General features: G+C 43.9%; 5 protein-coding genes across 5 annotated transcripts; 1 reads left to right on the top strand and 4 right to left on the bottom strand.

The window, feature by feature from the left end:
- Positions 1 to 1,793: 1,793 nt before the first annotated feature.
- Positions 1,794 to 3,182, bottom strand: J7337_009198 (uncharacterized protein; the record flags this gene model as incomplete). The annotated part of the gene is made up of 1 exon (XM_044826799.1): positions 1,794 to 3,182. The coding sequence occupies one exon, from the start codon at positions 3,180 to 3,182 to the stop codon at positions 1,794 to 1,796; it is 1,389 nt and encodes a 462-aa protein (XP_044677393.1).
- Positions 3,183 to 4,794: 1,612 nt separating this feature from the next.
- Positions 4,795 to 5,916, top strand: J7337_009197 (uncharacterized protein; the record flags this gene model as incomplete). Its single annotated transcript, XM_044826798.1, has 1 exon — positions 4,795 to 5,916. One exon carries the CDS (start codon positions 4,795 to 4,797, stop codon positions 5,914 to 5,916), a length of 1,122 nt encoding a protein of 373 aa, XP_044677392.1.
- A 2,660-nt stretch (positions 5,917 to 8,576) lies between these two features.
- Positions 8,577 to 10,366, bottom strand: J7337_009196 (uncharacterized protein; the record flags this gene model as incomplete). Its single annotated transcript, XM_044826797.1, has 6 exons — positions 8,577 to 8,798; positions 8,939 to 9,037; positions 9,159 to 9,897; positions 9,943 to 10,216; positions 10,273 to 10,304; positions 10,362 to 10,366. 6 exons carry the CDS (start codon positions 10,364 to 10,366, stop codon positions 8,577 to 8,579), a joined length of 1,371 nt encoding a protein of 456 aa, XP_044677391.1.
- A 2,636-nt stretch (positions 10,367 to 13,002) lies between these two features.
- On the bottom strand, positions 13,003 to 15,306 carry J7337_009195 (uncharacterized protein; the record flags this gene model as incomplete). The annotated part of the gene is made up of 5 exons (XM_044826796.1): positions 13,003 to 13,744; positions 13,796 to 14,442; positions 14,492 to 14,751; positions 14,910 to 15,181; positions 15,236 to 15,306. 5 exons carry the CDS (start codon positions 15,304 to 15,306, stop codon positions 13,003 to 13,005), a joined length of 1,992 nt encoding a protein of 663 aa, XP_044677390.1.
- Positions 15,307 to 16,291: 985 nt separating this feature from the next.
- J7337_009194 (uncharacterized protein) lies at positions 16,292 to 16,705 on the bottom strand (the record flags this gene model as incomplete). Its single annotated transcript, XM_044826795.1, has 1 exon — positions 16,292 to 16,705. One exon carries the CDS (start codon positions 16,703 to 16,705, stop codon positions 16,292 to 16,294), a length of 414 nt encoding a protein of 137 aa, XP_044677389.1.
- Positions 16,706 to 23,607: the final 6,902 nt, after the last annotated feature.

Below are 23,607 nucleotides of genomic sequence, written 5' to 3'. Positions count from 1 at the left end.
CAGTTGCGTAAGAAGATCAAATAACACAAACTCATACAGTACTGCATGTTCATCATCTCCTAGACCGAATGAAAGCCAATTTTGACCCGCCAAGAACTCTGCTATCACGCTTGTTCCCTGCATTCTCCAAAAGTCTCGCGCCATCGACACAGCCAGTCCAACTCCGGTATCCAAATATGGTGAGGGATAGCTCTCAGCACTTGGGAATATCGTCTTGTAAATACGCTCCCAGCGTCGTTTGTCGGATAATTGAGAATTGTCTTTCTTGGCGAGTCTGTCTCTCTGGTAGAAATTGATACCATCTGGTATCTTGAGAGTCTGGGTTCTGCATCTTTTCTCCAAGATATGCCTGTCGCACTTCGACACGTTGTCAAAAGTCTTTGAGCATCTCGGACAGTAGGGCGGTCTGGCGTGGTGTCGTTTCACATGCCTTTTTACACTCTCAATGGAGTGGAGCTCGTGATTGATCAGACAGGCAGGATATTTCTTTGGGTTTGAAGCGTGAAAAGGACATTGGTACTGGGTGCGACCTTCTACTTGTGAAATAATAACAAATGAATCGTTACTCGGGCGACACTCGCTGTAGCAGATCTGAGCGTAGTTGGTTGGAATCACCCAATCACATTCATCTCCGCGCTCCTCTCGTGTTTGTCCGTGGTGCGATAGCTCGGTGTATGTCGCTTGCGAGCGAAAGCTGTCAAAATGTGCACGAGCTACTGGTAGTAAATGCTGTCTCGCAATTTGAATGCTAGGGTCATAAAGTAATCGGCTATCTTCCCATTGCGTCGACTTGTCCTCGCAACAGGATTCGTCTCCTGAGCTTTCACTGGCACTGTCGTAGCTATTTTCTCTGTGCCTAACGTCGCAACCCCGAGAGCCGTGTCGGTGGTGAAGTCGAGATGTTCTCACCCCATTTGCATTGTGCGTGGAAGGTTGTAAAGGCCTTAGTGGAAGCGTGTGCATTAATGCAGCCCGTCGCGGTCGAAGGCGGAGAATGCCCATGGCGACTATTAATGTTCGTGGATGGGATAAACTAATGTGAAATATAGGTGACAACTGAAGATTCGATGCGCTGTGATTGGAAGACGAAACTGTTGTTGAGTAGTCAATGCTCGTTGCGATGTGGATGGTGCTTCAATTGACTCTTATACATTAGAGCCTCATTCATTGCTCTCGCTTGAGCCGCATGGCAGGCATCTCAAATCTCACAGTTGTGTCAGTGGTAGAGCCGCAAATTTTAAGCGGCGGCGAATGAAAATGACACCTCTCTGGGTCGGCCATTTGTAAAGCAGAGCCTCAAATACGTACTGAGGGCGAGAGTGCGCAATTGCGGCACCAACTCGTCATCCTTGCACTAACAGAGCCTGATTATCTCGTGCTCATCTTGAGTTACTCATGCATTTTACTTACTCTGGTGTCACTTTTCTGGGTCACCAGGCACCATATTGTGGTAAAAAAAGTCTGTTTTTCACATTCAGTTGGTGCACTATTGTTTTGGGCAGCACTGGGGGCCTTTGGTCACGTCGCTCACCAGCTGATGCTCACATCGGGCGCCTCACACGCTCTCCATTAAGGCAGTAATTTCAGGCCTGATTAGGCTCAGAATAGATTATTTGCAGGATTCGTTTCGATAGATGCGTCATATTGGAACTCCATAGTAATTTGACTCAAAACCGCTACTTGACTTCATTGCATGTGCAGAATACTCGACGTTCAGGCATTCAGCTACGTGAACCTGAAATTACAAAAATCCATAAAACAGCGATAGCCTGCATAACAAATATCATTCATTCTTAAGTATGTCCACTGTTGCCAAGCTCTCCAAAATAAGGTCCGTCATCTGGGTAATGCGTCAACTGACGAAAAATTTCCTCCTCATCAAATGATACTCGAGGTTCTTCCAAGGGCTGAGGCCAAAGCATTCCATGCAATACGTCTTCAATATGTCCCGTTTCCATGCCTGGCATGTATGGTGGACCTGGTAAATTTCCAGTATATGGCCAGGTCTCTGGATCCTGAATAGGTGGGGTATCTGGGACCAAAATTTGTGCGGGCGTCCAAGGCGCCAACACAGCTTGGGGTTCTTCATGTACCTGTTGATTGGTGGTAGTAATCGGGTTTCGTAACAGCCTTAGTATATCGCCAATAGCTTCCGATCTAGCTAATGTACCGCAACGGAACGACTCTAAAATAGTTGGCAGCTCTCTCTCCATAGTACTCTGTTGCACTTCCAGCATACAGTTCACAGTTTCGAAATAGGGCGAATAGGGAGCTGTCTGTTCTCCAAACAGCTTCTTCCATGCTTCGTACCATTTTTCTTCATGAGAACCATGCAACCCGTTAAGGGCTTCATACTCAGGTTCAAGAAGTAGCCCGGTTTCCAGAGCGGTTTCTTTGATACAAGTATCTTGGCGGATGTGCTCGTTCTTTTCGGTCTCAGCGTCCTCGCCACAGAAGTCTTCGCGGCATTTGGGGCAATGCTCTCCTTCGATGAGGTGCTGCCGTTTGAGGTGTTGCAAAAGACGATCCCATTCGGTTATTTTGTATCCAGCGCAGCATTGGTATTTTCGCGGATCAAGCTTGAAGAACAGACAAGCAAGCTTCTTGGTAAAAGGCTGGTCGGGGCCAAATCCTCTTTTCTTTTTGCCGGGGTTTTCTCCATTTCCCTTGCCGCCTTTGCCATTGCCCCGGGCATTGTTTTCCCGGCCAGATCCCTTTTTCTTCCGGCCAGATTGATTGCCAGAGCCTGGCGAGCCGGCCCGCTTATCGCCGATGCTCGGCGCTTCTGATCCAAACGGTTCCTGTGTTGGACAGTAGAAAATCCACCACTGACAGTGTCTGTGCTTCCCCGGGAATAGTAGCACGACATTGAGGGCGCTATTGGCTCCAGCGTTATAGTGTCGAGTAGCCGCACTAATTTCGCCCGTGGACGGTAAGGGTAAATCTTCTTCTTGAACCTTGGTAGCCAACTGTTGGTTTTTATTCTTGTTTTTCCCCTCTGACTTATAGAAATCGACAAGGAGACTCAGAACACAGAGATGCTGGATAATCATGTGTAGCTTCATTGACAGCTTTTTTTGTTTCGGTGCAATTGAATAGCAAGTCGAATTGTGAAGCGAGAGACCAGCATCGTATTTTTGGTGGACCTCGAGCCCACTTGGTGTAATGCTAATGGTGCTCATTGCGAAAACAAGGCTGTGGGCGAATCAAAGACAAATGCAAGATTGCTCAAACAAGGAATTGTTTCTCGTTGTGAAACTCTGTTTAATAATTTGATTGAAGAGTTGAAGCTATCATAAGTGAAAAAAGGATGCGTTTGTTACATTCCAAGCCAATTGTCTTAGTTGACATCTAATAGGTCCGTCACCAATATCCCCTCCCACCGTTGTGTTGGTGAGGCGGCCAAGGCAGTCAGAGTGAAATCTCGAATAGCAGCAATTATTCTTCAGTTTCAGCAGTATTTCAGCTTTGTCGATGCAGAGCAACGTGTCTGCTGTGATGGTGGGTGAGGGGTGAATATTCTACTGCTTACAATTGGCTGATCCAAGAAAGCTGCAGTAGCGGCTTCGACACAGATGTGTAAAGGAGGGTCAGAATAACACATTTGTGTCCATATGAAAACCACACGACGTGCGATCGGTCAATCCGCTTGCATTCCGGGGAGACTTTCAAAGGTCTACCATGGACTGGAGCGTATGAGGTTGTTATGAAACTATCGGTTTTTGATAAATAAAATATGCAGAATTAGCGTAATTTAGTATAAGTTTTGCTAAGCCATGAAATACTTGCGCATTACGGTGACCTGTAAATCTGCGAACGCTAAAGCCACTCCCTCCAGCTCGCTAAAGCCCCTGTCCATTGGTGAGACCTGCCAGTAAGCGTGTCACGGACACTGGAGGACGTCACTTATGTTCAACCATTTTTTCAACATACATCCCGTGCTTGGTACGGCATCGATCTGAACAACGTTCCTATTTGTGATATTTTTCAATGGCCTGATGGATTCAAATGCTTTGTGAGAATGCTTTACCAGACTGCTATGACGGAATCCGCATCAATACGCAATTTGTCTTTCACTGCAGTCCTGTTCGCTGGAATACTCGTCGACTCGACAGTGCTAGAGTTCATGGCAGGCCAGAACTCCTGCCCATGGCTCCAGCCAACCGAGCCGCTGGAGGGAGGCGAGGGGTCAGACAGTGACATGTCTTTTGCAACCTCAGCAGCCAGTTCAGATATCCTTACAGCACAAGATTCTATTACCTCTTCACTCAACCTCAAATTTGAATCAGGTTCCTCAACGCCTATACCGCCATTTTCAACACAGGATACACGGTCACATACACTCAGCTTCACAGAAGCACTATATCTTACCCAATTAGTGGGTGATGGGAAAGAAACTGCCAGTAGCTTTGATGCCGAAACGCAACCACAATACTGCTCTCTTGATATGCTTTCGAATAAGACGCTTCGATCGTGGCAGGGGCTTGTTGATGGAGCTAAGGATTCCACGTCTATTCATGCATCAGAGACCTGTAGGTATTACGGAATGGATTCAACGGACAGTCTATCAAGTGGAAACAAGCTTGAACCTTCTTCCGCTTTGCTGTTAACATACGGCAAGGGTAAAATAACTGGCTCTTAAGTATCCATCGATCTGCTGACCATGTAACAGACAACCATTGCGAATCACCGCAGGCAATCAAAAGAGGTCTGCCGCCCTCGAGAGCACAAGCAATAACTCTGGGGCCGACTGAAACGTGCATGGGCGACGAAGATGGGAGCCCTTGCCCCTCAATGATTGACAGTGACGATTCCAGTGTGGAGGATATTGAAGTAAGAAAGGCTTTTGCTTGCCCTTATTTCCGCCGCGATCCGGTTCGCCACATCGAATGCTTGAGCCGCAAGCTCTACCGCATACAAGACGTCAAGCAGCATCTATATCGGCGCCATTACATGACGCGAGACAAGTCTCCAGACGCTTCGGATAACTCAAGAGGTGTGAATACAAGAACACAGAGCATTTTGAAACTTCGCTTAGATAGAAGACTATCGCCAGAGAGGCAATGGCACAAGATCTGGGAGACTCTTTTTAATCTGAAATTGCCAAGAGAAGGGCCTTATCTCGGTGACTCTAAGGAAGAGATTGTTGGAAGTATGATTGCGGTATGTAAGCAGGGAAGCAGTCGAGTTGTCCCGGGGATATTGAGAAGCCTAGGCCTTTCCAATGAGAAAAGGAAATCTGTTCAACAGTTGATGGAACAGCTTCTTAGCGGCTTTGAAGCATTATCAGATGAGCGATCAAACGCCATGGAGATGGAGGAGACGGAGGAGACAGAGAAAGCTTCGATATGCGGTGGCGTTGATTCGATACCGCAGACACCCAAGGATATGGAGTTTGAGTTTGACTTTAACATACCATTGGATCGATCACCCTCGCCAGAGATGCTGAATTCTTACCCTAGCAAAGACAGGACGCAGATACAGGAATCCAGCTCGGTGACACCGACCGAGTTGCCAGACTATACCACTCTCAAGACAAACAAGGAGGACATCTTAGTGGGATATCAGTCTACAAAACACGTCAACCAAAACGTCCAGGTGAAGAATTCTTGGCCACCAAATACTGCAGTTTGCACACCCAAGACATTTGAAAGCTCGGAGATGGCTTGTGCTACGAGTAACATCGAGTCGGCCGGGAAGTCACTAAATTGCTTGACTCATGTCCTCGAGGATATGGAGGAATCCGACCCATATGAGTATGTCGATGCATGGGAATGCCATTACTGCGGATTTGAATACATCTTCAGACCTAGAGGAGGGAGCAGCGACAGGTTGTGCTTTAACTACCCATGCTTAGGGCGGCTTCCCAGCTACTACGATTCAGTGTACAAGGCACGGGTCATCAGAGGAGGTTGAAGGCTTGGTGTTTGTCGCAGCTCGATACTGAGGGCGCAATTCCACCTGTATTAAGAAAGTACTAAGTAAAGAAGAGCAAGGTCTTGTCGTAATCCCGATGACTCTGCCAATTTCCAGTAACCGATATCAGACTCCTTCCCAGTTCCAGACATGCCTGTTTTCAGACCAAGGGGAACTGACAATACCCTCAAGATGGGGAATCCACCAATCACAGTGGTCGTGATGATGATGCTTGAGGAGAGTTGAGTATGAGTAGAAGCAATGTTTTTGACTTGAAGCGTCTCCCGAAACTTCTAGGAAGGTACAATTTTCATTCCTGTATCGTTTCCCAGGGCATGTTGGGAAGTTGTACTGGGCTAGATGAGAGGGTGCCGCTCAGCATCCCAGAATGATTGTGCCCATTTCCATTGGTCAGGCGTAATTTCGAAAACGTCATCACAACCTACCCATGGATTCCAGCTGTCCTTCTCTACTGTTCCAATCCTGTATAGCTCAATACCGTGAACCATGAGAATGTTGGGGTGTGGACTGTCCAGGACGCTCTCAAATGTCCACAGCACAAACCGTACCTGATCTTGAAGCGCCATGCTCTGAAGATGGAGGAGCATGCCCAGCCCTTGCGTAGTGAGGTAGTGTACGTACTTATTCACCTCGATCTGTTTGCAGTTTTGGAGTCGTGCTTTTCGCCGGTCTTGAGACCTGCCACTAACAAGGCATGTTTCGCTTGCCTTCAGAGAGCTCATTATGTTTTGCATCATGGTGCAATGTTGATCGTAAATGTAATAGGCAATTGAGTAGAAAGTTTCCGTGGCCCAGTCCTCACCTTCGGCACCACAAAAACCCGGAGAAAAGAGATGGTAACGAATGTCTAGGTCCCTCGGAAACAGGGGCTGCCCAACGTGGAAGAAGCCTTGGACGTAGCTCTCAAACCGACAGGCGGCGTTGACAAACCTTAGGCGCTCCTCGGAAGAAACGACGGGCCAGTCTTCTGGGCGTCCATGATGTCCAAATAATTGCTCCCGCGCCTGGGAGATATAGCTCGTGGTTAGCCAGCCAACATCGGTGGCTAGAGTCGACAGTGCGCAGATGGCCGCCAGCGAGACGCGATGGGACACGTGGTGATGAGTATTGCTGCTGTTGATACAAGACCACAGAATCCACTTGATGATAAATTCATGATGCGGTGGCCTGGGATCATTGAACCCAGGGTCCTGCTTGGCGTGGCGGAGTCGAGCCGCGAGCAAGTAGGCAGTTGAGACAGAACCCCCACAAAATTCCAAGATCTTAGTCGTATGCGGCGTCATCACTTGCTTCCTGTTGTCGAGAAAGCAGTGTAACAACCAAGGATGGGCGCGAGTCATGGCGTAAATATCCTGCGGTGTATCGACATATTTCATGATTGCCACTGTGAGCTCGACGGGTAGATCCTGGAACCCGACCATAGTGGGCGTTATTGAGGAAAGGAATGGCTGAGGATGGAGATGCGGGGAGGACTTCGGGTACTTATATAGTTGGATAATAAGCTTTCAAAACTTGCCTCGTTGTGGGTTATGGATAACCTTTTTGCAATCAAAACCTTGACATCGTGGGGTGTTGAATCTGGCCAATTATACTGCCCGGATTGACTGTGATAAGAGTGTTATTTTGAGTTGTTATTTTGAGTTGATAGTCCCCACAGCTGATGGCTCACATCACGCGCCTCACACACGAATCTGGCCAATAGAAACGGGCATATCATTCTGAGTTTCTAATCGATACAGAATCCCTTGCATCCTTAAAGAGGTACTAGACGAATGATATTTGTACCTTAAGAATACCATAAGGAGACACTTTAAGTCAATGGTATTCCCTCAAGCATCATCATCACGACCGACATCATCGCTATAATTATCAGTATAGCAAGATAAGGAGTTTTCTTGATCACATAAAAATGACTACATAATAATTAATCAACATATCCGATTCTACAATGGCTTTTCAGCCCAAAGTTAGACATTACCGTCAGAAACTATCCAACGGGCGTCGAGAAACCCTGAAACTTTATCCTAAGTGATGACCAAATTTAGGCGAATTTAGCATAACTCAGTATAGATTTAGGATGACTTAGACTAAGCGATTAGAGTCAGCCAGGATTCGATCCGGGCGCTATCACAGAATTTTCATTTGCTTTAGCGCGGGCAGAGATAGACCTTCCGAACACTTGGCAATAGATGACCAAGGATCTAGTGTCTTCTGCAGTTAGTAAAATTGTTTCTGTATCTCTTCCAGCAAATTTGCGTAATTGCTGTCTATCTTAGGTTGTGACTGCACCTAGCGTTAGGCCATCGTCGCTGATATCAGGTTCTGTGCCATGTGTCTTGTGAAAGCAGAAGTCGTACTCCTAGGTACTCAATTGACAATGCTGCCAACACATACACTTCTTGATAGGGGACGTCCGTAAATACGGGATAGCAGAAAAAGGGCTAGATTTTCTACATCAAAGATTGTATTCTCTCAGCCACAGATCGTAACTGCCAAGAACAACATGCACAGCTCACAAACACTTTTGTCAACGAATTCTGTATCCCTCCTGGCTTCCACGGCTCTCGCGTTGATTCAAGCCCTCAGAACTCGTACTGCCTCCTCCATACAACACCGCATTTCTCTGTTTAGTAACCTAATCAGCTAGCCTCGCCCAGTCCCGATTCCTTTGTATTCTTAACTTCTCCTTTAGCAGGCTCTTTCTCCTTCTTAATTTCACAAGACTTGTCAACGTTATCTGACTTGCCAACACTTGTAATGCATTGATTCGCATGTCCCAGAACGGCATTGGCATTGAGCTTTGAAGTAGACCCTTGTTCTGGCTGCAAGGCTTTGATGCTAGGCGTTGGAAAATTGTCTGTCTGATGATGTGTTAGCTTAAATCTCTTCTTAGCCAAAATCTCTTCCTAGTTCCTCGAATCATACTTTGAGATGATACAAGAGTGCTATTTCAACCCTTCGCCTGAGATCAGTATATGCTTATGATCCGCCCATAACTTACAATTTCTCCAAGTTTCCATCCAAATTTGAGTGCAGCTCCTTCATAATTCTTTGTCCTAGAAGCCAACTGGAAAGGCTCTCTCTGCTGGGGACTGTTCTTCTAAGGATGGGTCAGCTTCACCCGCCTTTCAAATGTACTTGTGCCTTTCATCGTGGGTCTAGGATTTCGATACGCCCCAACATTTCTCTTTGTCTTAATCTGCTCTCTGCTCATCACTTACCTTTTCACTAGGCTTCCCACCAAAGTTGAAAATCGGTGCTTTTGCCGTCTTTGCACCTGTTGCCAATTGAATCGACTCGCTCTTCTCCTGCGAAGGAAAGATGGAAGACAAGTTGTTTGGCTCCAAGTATTCATCGATACTTTCCACACGGGTCGGTATAAACACGCTCTTCCTGAACGTATCCAATAACATAATCCGAATTTCTGAATGGGTTTGAAGGAGCTTATCCCAATCTGTCGATGAGCCGAGCAATTTTGCTGGACTGCCAAAGTGTTCCACGATAAAGTGCATACAGAAGTTTCTCAACTTTGAGCCGGGTGAAGTGTTAGTCCATACGTACTGCACATCATCGCAGGTCATCGGTCGTCCGAAGATTGGTCTTGTGTGCTGTTCATGAAGACGACGCATTGCGTAGTTCTGGAAATCGACAGATCGAAGCTTGTCGCCAAGAACCCAACATTTCGCATCAGCATTTTCAATCGATACTGACGAGGAGGACTCATAACTTCCATAGTACATCCACTCCACGAAAAGGCCAAATACATCAGGTGGATAGTTAGGAAGTCTAATTCGCATATTGGATTCCTGAAGATTCGAGGAGCAGGTCTCCTTTAGGTAAGGCGAGTAATGCGAGACCAAGTTTATGGGAAGACACCATGTCTTGAATAACTTGGTCTTATCCCCGTTCGATGATGGTGTCTCTGTTCCGACTTGAATCTCCACTCCGCTGCCCTGAAGTCTATTCGAATTAGCAACATCTCAGTTCGCGTGATAGTGAACATACAATTGCATATTCCCTTTGTCAACTAATGTTGTCTTGACTAACAGTGTCGAATCGGGCGCGAAAAAGCTCTGGACACTCGGATTGACAGTTTGCAAAGCATTACGGCCCTTCCCGTGTTTATAGTCCTCGAGCCTGTGTTCCTCGAGGCTAAAGCTGCTATAATCCGGCCGGATCGAAATAGTTTTGTATTCACACAATTCATTGTTTATGCGATCTTGTACGGGGTTGGTAGGTACTGCCTTGTCCCATGTACCAGCTTTCGCGGTACTAGCGCCTTCCGTTGTCCATTAGTACATAACACCTATATGGATACATTGTTTGAAATCATACTGCTTTGGCTATGAGCAGAGCCAAACGAAAAGCTATTCGTTGTTAAATGTTACTAGCAAGACAAAGATGGAGTACTAAGAGTGGCTTACCTCATTGTGGATTCTGCTGCTACGACGTCGCGTAGCAAGGTTGTGAGTGAGTGAGTTTGAGGCGTATGAGAGATATTTTTGTGACCTGATTGCGTTGCTCGGGTACGGTGTAAAGGCACTACCTTTATTCCTCCCTCTTCATGTTGGACCGTGATGGATGGGACACGTTAAGCGCTTTGAATAACCGCTGAGCAAACCAATCAAAAATATAGAGGCTACTTTGGGATGCCGGCGTCTAAAGTGGGACCTGCAACCCCTCTCTCAATAGGTAAAATGTAAACGCTCTAGCTCTCTTATCTCTTTGTTCTTGATGTTGGTTCCTGTTCAGCTGAATATGCATGTTCCATAACCCCGCCTTGACAGGCCTCTTATTGGTCCAGTGATGGTTTGTGTGCATCTAAGCGCCCTTAATACATATCCACCCTTAGATGCTGACATTAAAACTTAGAAACGTAACACAAATGCCGAGTTAGAGAAGCATGAATAAGGAATTGATACTGCAATAAGAAACCGTAAAATCTGTATGCTATAATCTGGTGTAGGAGTATATAGGCTTAGTATCTATGGGTTTACTTTAATTGCCGAACCCTTTCCAGAAAATGACGAGCCGTGGTTTAAGAGCCCTAAAGCAGAAGTTGCAATTATCTTCACTCAGTGCCTCTAGGTTCTCTCTGCTAGAATAAGCTCTTAGCTATAAGCCTTAATTATAAATAATACTTCTAGCCTATAACTTAAATATTAATACTATAATAATTAACTAATAATTATAATATAAAGTTAATATAATATAAACTTAAATAATAACTCTTTAATTAGTTTTAAAAATATATAAAGCTTTAATTTTTTAATTAAAAAAAGTTAGCTTAATATTATAAATACTTTAAATTTTTAAAATAATAGCTTTTATATTAATAAAATTAGTTTTTTATTAATATTAATTATATTAAATATTAAATATTAATAATTATATTAATAAAGCTATAATTATATTTTAAGTTATATTAATATATAAAAAGACTTTATAATATAATTATAATTATAATAAACTTAATTATAAAGTTATTATAAAGTATATTTTTATATAAAACTTTACTTAAGTATTAATTAACTATATTTACTTTTAATTTATATTTTTTATATTACTTTATATTACTTTATAACTTAATTTAATCTATTATTAACTTACTAAGCTAGCTTTAGCTTACTAATATTTATAGTTTTTTCTTTAATACTAAAACCTTTATTTTTTAATTTACCTTTTTACCTTTTTTTCTTTTTTTATTTCCCCTTTTTTATACTATAATAGCCTTTAATTCCTATAATATAATATTTATATTTATAATTTAATTACTATAATTATATATCTTAACTTTATAAACTATAGTTAATATTAACTATTACTATTACTTAATATAATACTATTAATAAAGGTTTATTATTACTTTAATAGGTATTAACCCTATTTTAAGTAATTTACTAAGTCTTTTAATATATATATCTAATCTATAATATAATTACTAAAGGCTTTATCTTTAGCTCTATTTCTATTAATACTAAGTAACTTAATACTAAATCACAAGCATGTATACTCATAAGGGTATTTAAAAGGGTTATATAGGTTAATTCTAAGAGTAGGTCTTGGTATTATGGGATAAATACCAAGACCCGGATTAACTATAACCCGCTATTCAGGGAAGGCTGTAATTATTATATATTATAACTATACTTAATAGCTAAAGATTATAAGATTAACTTACTATATTATTAATAGTTTATTAATATATAATAGGTATTTTCTTATAATTTTATAATACTTTAAAAAAGATTAAAGAATTAATATAATATTAAGCTTAAAGCTATAGATTTTAATTAAAAAGCTAGATATATAAGTATTAACTGCCTTAATTAAATAGTTATAGCTATTATTAATATTAATTATATAGTATTATATCTTATATTAGTTTTTATAATCTTTAGCTTATTTAAAATTAAGCCTTTAAAGTTAAAGCTTTAATATTAATTACTTTAATTAAGTAATAATAAAAAAGGTATTTATCTTACTAAAGCTAAGGAAATATCTTTTTATATTTATAAATTAAAGCTATTTATTTAGTTAAATTATAAGGTTAAAGGCAGTAATACTATATAACTTTAAGATTTACTTTTAAAGTTATTATATTTTTTTAATATTATATATAATACCTTATATATAATATATTAAAAAATAAGTATTATATTATATTATTTTTATTATAAGACTTTATTAGTTATACTTTATATATTATTATAAAGATATTTTAACTTTTTTAATAAAAAAAGCTTAACTTTAAAAAAGTTTTATAATAATATATATATTAATATTACTAAAGCTAAAATAAAAGTTAAACTAAAGAAGGTTTAAGGTAATCTAAAAGTAGTAGTAATATTAAATTTATAAGTTAGTTATAAGGTTAAAAAATATACTTTAGGTTTAATATAATATACTTAGTGCCTTAAAGCTGCTAGCCTAGAATAATTGCAGTTATATTTCCATTTTATAGAGAGATTTATAGAAAGTAAAAGATAGTTTGAAATAAGGGAACAGATCCTGAGAACATCTTAGATCCTCGGCATACAATCCTAGTCTATACTATTTAGAAACTCATGGGAGCTCAGTGTCAGGACTTAAGCTGGAGATGACATGTTCGCGCCAATAATCAATGCCCGCAATCATGGCACCGGGTCCAGCCAGCCCCAAAACACCAACGGAAGCCAAGCCTCCCAGCACAGCCTGCTTTGTTCTCACAAACCCGAGTGAGCGCAATTCCCAGACAGCGTACAGAGAATATGCCAGACCCGAGGCTGCACTGATGATACCTATATTTTGATTGAATGGTGCTGCTTGAGATATGGCTGACAGCATCCCGTCGGTGGTTGATACGGCTTTGGCGATGACGGGACCTGCCAAACAGAGAGCAAGCGCAATGCCATGAGAGAACTTGAGAGGCGTTACATCCTCGTTCGTATACACTTGGAGTTCGGACGGGGGAGCATAGTTGATGGGCCTGTCTTTAGCCTTCGTGTCGGGTTTCTGTTGTCCTCTGATGGTCGTTTTGCCACGGACAGCAGCGAGCCCTCTAGTGAAGACAGCACAAAGCAAAGGGTATGCCTGCCACACTGTCCCTACGTAGTGCCTGACTTTGGCATCTTTGATCGGCAGTAGTGCTGCCACCGTTGGTGCCACGTATCCGAGTAGAACGCCTGGAACAATGGACTTGGCCATCTTGGGATCGACAGGTCTGTGGATAGTGGACTTGGTGGAGAAGAGGATAGACGACAGACAGAAGAATGGTAGCACTGAGTTCGGACCGATCAGTGAGTATATGAGCGAGTAGACCGTTGTCCTGTTTGTGTTAGCGGTTCTGTGAATAATCCATCATAAGGTTGATACGAACCATGACAATGGATTGAGTGAATTTCCTCGCCGAGAGCCCTCGATGAGCCAGCCCGAGAGAACGGGGACCAAGTTAGCCAGGCCGGCCACCGAGGTCTGCCCAACTACCTTTCCCAAGAGCCCTCCAGCGCCCCATTGTTTAAGGATGCTGTAAAGAACTCCCGTTCCAGATCCAGGGTCTTTGTTATTGAGCGCAGCAAAGAGCGACAGTCCAAGAGTGCCGGTTGCTAGAACCCAGGGGACTCGCCTAGCAAGACAGCCCTTGATGGGCTTAGCGGGCAACTCGTCCTCGAATGGAACGAAGTGAGGTCGTTTCGGAATTGGAATACCTTGGATTCTCGTGGCTTCGCAACAAATTGGAGTGATAATGTCAATAAAGGCGCTTGGGACAAAGAGCGAAACAAGAGGTTTGAAGATGAATCGAGCCAATGGGAAACGCTGACTGATCATCATTTGAAGCGAATTTGCTTGCTCGACCAATCGCTTGGCACGCTCGTAGCGGAGGGCGTGGACCTCTGAGAGTGCGGAGTCTATCTGTGAGTCTGAAAGGCCTTCGGGGCTGAGTTTCAGTTGACGAACCAGGGCGTTGACGAGCAGCGCCGCAGACTCCATGGCTCCATTGCCACCTTGTCCGGATGCCGGGTCAATCTATATGACCGTCAGTGATGCAGAATTTGGCTCTGCAAGGTTAACTTACCTTGTGAGCCGAATCTCCTATGGTGACGATGCGCTTGTAATGCCAACGATCAAAGACATATTCCTCAAGCGGAACTAGCGTCGACATGATCTTTCGGTCATACAGCTCCCCAAAGGTGACGTCCTGGGTGATGTGATCACCATGGTGCGCTTTCACCAATCCCTCCTCATCAGCTTTTGTGTAATTAGAAATGTCCTTCCCTCGCTTTGTCTCTGGGAGACCATCGAAGAGGAACCAATACGTTCGGTCACCCGGTGCTGCTATGATTAGATACGCGTGGCCATTGCCAATCACCATCTGTTGGCTTCTGTAACCCAAAGCCGAGGGCCGCTTCGAGATTCCAAAGATGCACCTGGTCGAGACTGGAACTCCTACAGAACATGTGTGTGACGAAGACATGAAGTGAACTGTTACGTACGAGAGTTTTCGTCTTCAGGGAAGTATCCAGGACTCTGTTCATTTCCAAGGCGCCACATTTCGTCCCTTACCGCGCTGTGGATTCCATCTGCTCCCACGACAATGTCGCCCTCGTAGACGGAACCATTTTGGGTATAAGCTTGGACCCTACCCTCGACTAATTCCACGCGAGTAACCCGCTTCTTGGTCAACACTCGATCCTTATGATTGAGATTCTTGTACAGGACCTGCAGTAACATCTGTCGATCGATAAAAATGGAGGGATACCCAACCCTTGGTTCAGTTAGTAAAGCCTCGCTGCGAGAACTCTGTTGGGCGTTTTCTTACCTTTTCTCAAAGTGAACCGAGAGGCTGGTCGGTGAAGTAGCGGCAAGTGGGAGACCATCGGGGCCATACATGCCACCAATAGTGTAGCGACAGTCTCCAGCAATGTCGAGGATAGGCTCGAAACATCCAAGTTAGTCGAGGATGCGGAAACCGTTTGGTAGGATTCCAATGCTGGCACCGACTTGAGGGGCTATATGAGGGTATGCTTCGAGGAGGACATAGTCTATGTCGAATTGCTCAAGCATATTGGCGATGGATAGGCCAGCGACGCTGCCCCCGACGATGATGACTCTGAATCCCATAGTTATGATTTGTTGTGTAGTTCTTGATGATTTGACTGCTTATTTTCAAACAGCATGAGATCATTATATATACACATAGTGATGGAGGCGCAGAGGCCTCGTCAATGGGTTTTCGGGTTTGATTGTGTCCGTTGCCCGAAAAAGGATCGACATCAACTAGAGTCGGAGCTTCAAGTTGCCCCAGACCGGCCAACGATACTTACCGAACTGTGTTTCCACCTTCCCTTACTAAGCGGAGCTATCAGCAAATGGATGAACTTGCAAGTATTCGGGATGTCACAAACGTGGTGAGCAATGACAGGCTATGACTGTATCAGCCTCCTTAACACTGTCTACAAGCGCTGTTCTGTGAGCCCGTTCGTCGTCTTCTAGCGCAAGGTTGCCGCGCTCGAAATAACCAAACCTTACCTTACACAGACAAGCAACAACTTCCGACTCTTGTGCTCCACTAGTTTCATTATGGGAGTGCCACTAAGAACCAGCGGTGTCTCCGGTTGTTGCCGGCTTCTTTATGTATGTTTAGGGTTATGGATGGGGGGCTTATAACTTGTGATACGGACCACCAGTTACATGGACTACTAACATTGTTGCCTATTGTGAATATGTAAAAAGGGCCGTTTATTCTTGGTTACACCTCACAGACTTCATAACTATGATGCTTCGATCACAATGAAGAGCCAAAGATAGGATTTATGCCCCTTCCCATGCTGTCAATGTGTTGTCAACTCTGTCCTGCACTACATTTTCCCGTCATCTACAAAGGAATTTTAACTGCTCCAATCTGTACAAGGATCCCAAATAGATCAGGTAACCCCTGCTCTTTAACAATCTTCCCATTCGCGAGTGTAAAGAGGTTCATTCCAACGATTTCGAAGCTTTTTCCAGACGGCGCAAATCCCATGAAAGGACCGGTCTGAGTGCCACGGGTTTTGGAACGCAGCACGACTTTGTCTCCTTCTGTGATTATCTGCTCGACGCCCCACTGGATATTCGGAAAGGCGGCGCGCATCATGCCTAGCATTTCGAGATATCCGCTGATGCCCTTCAGGGGTTTTTCGTCGAAAGGGACGTGGAATTCAGCTGACTCGTGGATGACTTCGTTGCCAATGGTGGCATCAGCTGAGTTGATAAACTCGATGAATCGGTTGATAGCCTGTGAGTGAGACATGGCTGTGTAGTTGCAGGCCTTGGATAGAACGCACGGTGCAAGGAGGAATGTTACAGAGAATCTTTCTTTGTGTATTATTCACTTAAACAAAAGTTTTCATAATCTAGCATCTACCTACCCAGTGAACTTATATATTGATCCAGAACTCTATTTGAAAATGTATCTGCAGAAGTATTATCTATCTTGTCCCTCTGACTAAGCGGGCTCTGTGGTCTGCATGGTCTGGAGCCATGTTGTTCCAGCGGGACCAGCAAACCCCCGATCCGCCGACACCCTAATTTGCCGAGGTTTGAAGCTAACTCAATATGTTCTGAACGCGTTTCGTGTAGTGCACATTCGTATTTTCTCCAACTTGGCAATCTGTTGAAGATTGATACGGAGTCTTGCGAATCGGCCTTACACCTTCGCTCGTTGGCAAGAGGTTGCTTAAACTTAGAAGGTCTGCACAAGCCGTCGGAAGGATGGCTAAGTCCGCAAAAGCCGCTTAGATGGCGAGTCATTATATAACAAAGCCCTATGCACCAGATCATGAAGAGGGCCCCCCGCCCAGCGGTCCCCGTCAGGGCAGGGCAGACATAGCCACAGGCTCAAACACGGGATCGGGCTGTGATCTAGACATTCCGGAAGTGTAGCCCTTGGATCTCGCGAGCTGTTCCAGCGCCAAGGCATTTGCCGCGCACTCAATGACCCAGCTACCCCAGGGAGATGCGGTAATTAAAAGCGTGGGTATGACCTCTGGAGAGCGGTCAGAGGATAATTATAACGAGGGTATGATGGCTTTTAACGTTATGCCGTTCGTCTTGTTGGCTTTATTGGATTTGTTGCTTCTGCCGAAGCTCAAAGGTAATGCTGCTTGTTACTACATGAAACCTAACTTGACTATTGTATTAAGTGGCATATACTGCGCAGTCGATTTCGGAGAGAAGGTTGCTCACAAAGGCATCTTTAGCAGCCTGAATGACAAGGAAGGGGTTCGACATGACCAGTCGCTATCCAATCACTGAACTTTCAGAGGTGTTCGTTGTGAGCGAGATGGGCACTCACAGACTAGGAGAGTTACGTACAGTCAAGATTGGAACCACTAAGCCCAGTTCATACAGTACCCGACTGGGAGGTGGCGAGAAACGCCTGCTGTTCAAAACCGCATCTTTCCTGTTTACGCGTTTGGCTGTTATTAGCTCTTGGGACTTGGTTCAAGGTGCTAGCGCGAGTACTGAGTGGGCAATTCTTCAACAAGGATACGATAGATGCTACTGATCGTGGGGATAAGACCACACAGGAGAGGGTGCGGAATGGGCTTATGGGCAACTTCTAAAAGATCTAGTCGAGAATCACAAAGCAATCTATGAAATGCATGCTGTCTATATTTTTAAAGGAACAAAGAAGTAATAGACCTTCTGTGTTGCCACGAGCCAGCCTTGGTTGTTTCCATTGTTGTTTTGTTAAGTTCTTAGAGGTTAGCCTTTGAAGTACTAAGAAAGAACTTCTAGTGCCCAGGGCACTTAGTTACCGTGGATCTTTTCGTACATCAACCCATGGTCACTTTACGGCTTTACCAGAGCGTTAGGCCCTGCCTTATAGACCCATCTGTTCCTCTACGCCAGCTTCAAGACTCTGATTCCTTAACCTCTCTTGCTGCGAACAGTAGAGCTAACTACTCTCAGCATAGTCAAAGTCTGGATTGATCTTTCATAAGCTCAAACAGTAGCGTAATATTAGCTTTATAGCTACTTCCAAACGGGGCACGCCCTTGAATATCTATCCCTTGTTCTATGCCAACTCTAGACTAGGAGCAAGTCTCTTAACTCTATTGTGCTCTAAGCCTTAAGAATAACAACAACGGCAAGACGCTATTGGCTAAGATAGAATTTCGGTCAGCTCCGATCAGCAGCTCTCTGGGTTATTAAGTAGAATAGTAGATGTATAGAAGCTGAAAAAAAAGATTTTCCTTGCTCCCTGCTGGATATGTATCCACATTGCTGTGTATGCTTAGCTTAGATAATGAACCTCTCTATGTAGATGCTTTTTATAATCACAGTTAGCCGAGTGAGCCTCTGGTCTGATGATCTACTTATCTTTAGAATTGTATCATTCCTATATCTCTTTTTCAGTATTTACTACCTACCTTGTGTTATATTACCTTAAAATTACTATCAGCATGGAAAACCGAGGACATAACCTTATTATTATTAATGCTGTCTTCTTCTTTATTTCACTAATCTTCCTGTTAATACGCTGCTATTTACGGTTATTTATCGTTAAGAAATTCTCTATTGATGATTATTTTATTATACTTGCGACTGTAAGTTATATCTCAGATGCTTGTTAGCTGGTGTTTTATAACAATCAATAGTCATTCTTTGCTCTTAGTGCAAGTTTCTCTAACGTGGCTGTTAACTACGGACTGGGACAGCATCTGCAAGACATCGAGTTACACGATGCCTTTAATGCTATAAAGGTAGGCATGCGTTTAGATTTCATTTAATTCTTACAGGTCGTTTCTAATAACTGATTGCAGTATTTATGGCTCAGTTGCCTGTTTTACTACTTCGCCACAGTATCAGCTAGGGTTACAGTATGCTGGTTCTTGCTTACTGTAGCCGTGACCAGCTACCAAATAATTATCTACTTCGCAACAGCTGCAGCCACTTTCTCTGGCACCTTTCTATTTTTCATGACTGTATTTCAATGCAGCCCTGTCTCATACTTCTGGGACAAGACCCAGATTGGAGTATGCATTGAGATTGATCTGTTGGTTATGGCTGCTATACTGTACAGTGTAGCGGCTATAATATCAGACTTGGTTACTGCAACTCTGTCTACTTGTACAATTTGGAGCCTACAGCTTGACATGAAGAAGAAGCTGTTCCTTATCCCAGTAGTGTCTATGGGTTGTGTGTGAGTTTCTCGCGTAATTGCTCAGAGGTTATTTGCTGATGTTGCTGTAGCTCTTCCATAGCAGTGATTGCGCGGTTGCCTACTCTTGTAAAACTGAAGAGTCCTGACATTCTTTGTATGCCCTATACCCTTTCTCTTGTGCCCAATTAGCAGCTTAACCATTTTTGAAACAGGGAACGCTATAGACTTATTGATGTGGTCTACTGTTGAACAAGGATTGGTGGTTACAGCATGTTGTCTTTCAACCTTGGGTGGGTTTTTACGCTCGCGGCCTGTGGATCGATCACGATCCACCAACAGGGAATCTGAGATACCACCGATTAGTCTAACCGTTGTTGAGCACGATGATCACTTCCCACGACACAGCCAAAGTTTTGGATGTACCGGACCTACTGCAGTTATCAGTTCTGGAAGCCATGATACAAATCACAGTTCCTTGGAACTTCCTGGTACAAATGTGATAGACATAGCACCACTGGGAATCTACAGAATGGAAAATGTCGATGAGTATGGATATGATGATGAGATGGTCGAATTTGTTCACGAAGGAATCGCGAGATGTTCTAGCTCTATATTTGATCGGAACATAAGCTAAGATCGCCAGAAGGACGGCATTCTAGTTGCAGATGGTCTGCGGGCCTCTGCTGTGTAAAGGGACTCAAAAGACCGCTTTCTAGAATTTCGAAGCTCATATCACATCCTATGTCGATAGTAGACAGTCTGACAAGACTTCTATACGCATCTTCAGTGTTCCATTGTCCCAGTTCAATATGGATGGCGTCATTCGAGGTGAAATCTTGTTGAATTACCCAATACATCCATGATGACATTTCGTTGAATTGCGACAGACTGTACATGTGATTTCCAACGGACACTGAGTTTGAACTTGGCCACAATCTTGACATGGTCTCTGGGCAGAGTGGACATTACATTGGTTTGCCATGTGACTGTTTCTGACTGGTGAGCAGCATGTCTATTAAAAGAGGGTGATCGACGTCAGAAAATATGCTCATCACGCTTGCTCGACACTTTTGTTCTGAGACAATCGCAGGACACGACTGTCCACGCCAGCATATGTATAGTCCGATCCTGTTACAATCTATGAGGTGAAAGCAAGATACAAGAGCCTGCCGTCAGTGTTACAGGCACTCGGGGCAAGGTAATGCACGAAAGACTATATAGCATGATCTTATGGCCACGTTGGAGACGATCCAGTTGGGAACTATGGGCAATCTACAGGATTTATCTTGTCTGGTATCTAAAATATAACAATAGACATGCTCTGTAGTTTCAAGCAGGGCTAATTTGCCTTCAGCATCTTGGCAGGATTGTCGAGTCTAGGCTCGCCTTTTTCGGAGCTTATGTGCGACCTGTTTTGAGACTACGGATGGTAGTTGCCACATCGGTGAGATTTGTCCACTCCCCGATCTAGAATGACTTTATGGTACGCACAGTCGAATCAAGGTGAAACGACTATTCACTGACCCAGCGTCCAGCCACCATCGTGCTAGACTTAAAGCTCCCGTAACACCTGTTCCGTCAAGGCACAGGATGTGAGATGCATTGATACAGCCGGCATCGTTGACGCGATAAGGTCCCTTATATCGAACATCCAGATCTCGGCTGTCTTAGACATTGGGCACTAGAATCCCCAACTTCCAGGTCCGTTCTGTATCAGGTCTCCTTCTAGGTTTACCGCTCGCCCGTTGTATCAGAAATCGGGATCCATGGCTAGGGGAAGCCGAAATGGTAGCCGTAAAGACATGGATTTGTATTATGCTGACTGCTGGAGCGGCGAGATGGCAATGCATCAAGGGCTGGCAGGTCGTCATGGTTTTCTCAGCCATCCTTTCTACAGAATCCCATTGTGTATGTTCCTAGTATCTTGATTGATTTCTTTGAGACCATAGATATAAAGCGGCCGAGACAAAAGTTGTTAATACTAATGTCGTAAAGGTGTATATAAGAGCCTGGTTAGTCACGCGAGACTGCTCTCCTGCTACTCCAGCAGACAAACTGGAAGTCACAAACCCTGTACTAAACAGGCCCTAATAGTGTTAGTATCCTTGTTTTGATGGGACGGGAGTGTAACAACAGTTGTGAGAATAGTTGGCAAGGTGATAAGACTAGCGATGGCAATGACCTTCATCAACTCCGAGTCTTTCTTCGCAGACATTGCAATATTGAGCATGGTGTCTTGGTCCTTTCTGCTTGCTTCTGTGAGGCAAGTCAATCTGCTAGTGTTTTCTGACGTGGCTTGTATTTGTCGCACATAAGAAAGCATTGTCATCTAGTATCGAGGTCAATTTCAGGTTATAGTCTAACCAGAACTCAATGGAAAATTACCAGGTTCGATATTTGCTGGATCAGCTGTAACATACTGTTGACCCATTTCAGATTTATCTCTATTTGGGACACGCATGACATTAGCTGGTGTTTCGTCGCCAACTGATCCAAACTCCCAATGTCATTGGAATGGCTAGTAATCAATGACCGCAGCCCATTGAGCACCTCTTTGTTGGACTCAAACTGAATCTGAGCGTTATGGAGAAGCTCTGAATGGTACTGCAGATCTTGAACCATAGAGATCGAGAGTTCATTGTGGGCTTTTTGCACAGGTTGCCGGACTTTTCGGCTCTATAAAGCAGACGACTTTGTTAGTGCAGCTCTCTTTTGACATAACTATAATTAGAACCTTTGTTCTTATCTGGTTCTCCAGGTATTCAAGATGGGCGGTGGAAGTCGGGAAGCTGGAAGAAAAGAGCAGGCAGTGTGAGCTCATCCTAAGCTTTCTCAAGCTTAGATATGATGAGGGAAGGTCCAGAGCCGCTTTTGTAGGCTGCAAGATAACCCACAACTCTCTGTGGTTGCCGAACTCATGATAGACGCCCATTTTCCTTTCAGACCAAGGGTTTGAACTTCTTCCAGTCTTCGCAATGTAGCCCAATGTATATGCAAACGCTACCATTTTATTGTCAATAGTCTGAGGGGTTGGTTTAATAATTGCGGTGATGCAACATACCATACTCATATATCGTAACATTGCTCCTGGGTGTTTTTTCAGCATCCTCTTGTATAATCCTTGAACCATATCCATAGGCACAATCATTCCCAAAACTCTGGCTCGGATGTCCAAATCCTTGAAGTATCCGAAGGAGCTCTTCAGGTGCCTTTATTAGAGATAGTATTTGGCTCATTGATTGAATGCTGATGTTGAGAGGGGCCCACGAATGATCTTGAAATAAATAGCTTAATAAAATTCATTAGAGATACAAGTGACAAATACTCCATAGACCACACATACATAAACGTGGCCCCGTGAAGTTTGGCATGTTTCTAGGCAAAGTTATAAGCAGACACTACTTGGCCGAAAGAAATTATTTACACACATTAAATGAGCCGTCAAAATCTCCATCTTGGAGTACGACATCCGTCTCGATATTGCCATAATCCTCGTCATCTTCAGAAAGGCGAACTGTTTGGAATTTGACCTTTGTCGCTGTTGGAGAAAACAACCTGGGCTTCGACTTTGTAAGGGTACTGACGAGGCCTGGTATCGAATGTACGGCTGAGATCTCTGGGCATTTGACGTGAGAAGTCATTTCTTAGAACGAAGAAAGCTTTGTAACCGAGACAATCGATTCAAGAGAACTAGGTTTTATCTAGGAAACAGCCCGTGCTTTTATATGACAGGCCATGTCGTCGCCCAGCTCGTGATTTCATGCTCATCTGACCACTCATTGCCTGCCTCATTGGGGCTGTGAAATGAGGGGTTCCTAGCTTCTGTCATTTACCATGCTCGGGAGCCAATTAGGCATCTCCGGCCAATTTGTCCAGTGTACTCTTATCGTAGTAGACGCTCGTTATTTCGTCCTTGATGAATGACAACAGAGTCTTAGAAACATTGATACCCCCGGGGATTAGCTTGATAAACTCACTGGTGTCATCTCCCGAGGAACTTCGACTGTTATGAACTCATGCGTGGTCTGTTTGGTGATTGACTT

Source organism: Fusarium musae, chromosome 7 (assembly GCF_019915245.1).
Source record: "Fusarium musae strain F31 chromosome 7, whole genome shotgun sequence".
Classification (NCBI taxonomy): Eukaryota; Fungi; Ascomycota; class Sordariomycetes; order Hypocreales; family Nectriaceae; genus Fusarium; species Fusarium musae.
Note: the sequence above shows the minus strand (reverse complement) of the source record. Positions and strands in the feature narration are given on the sequence as shown.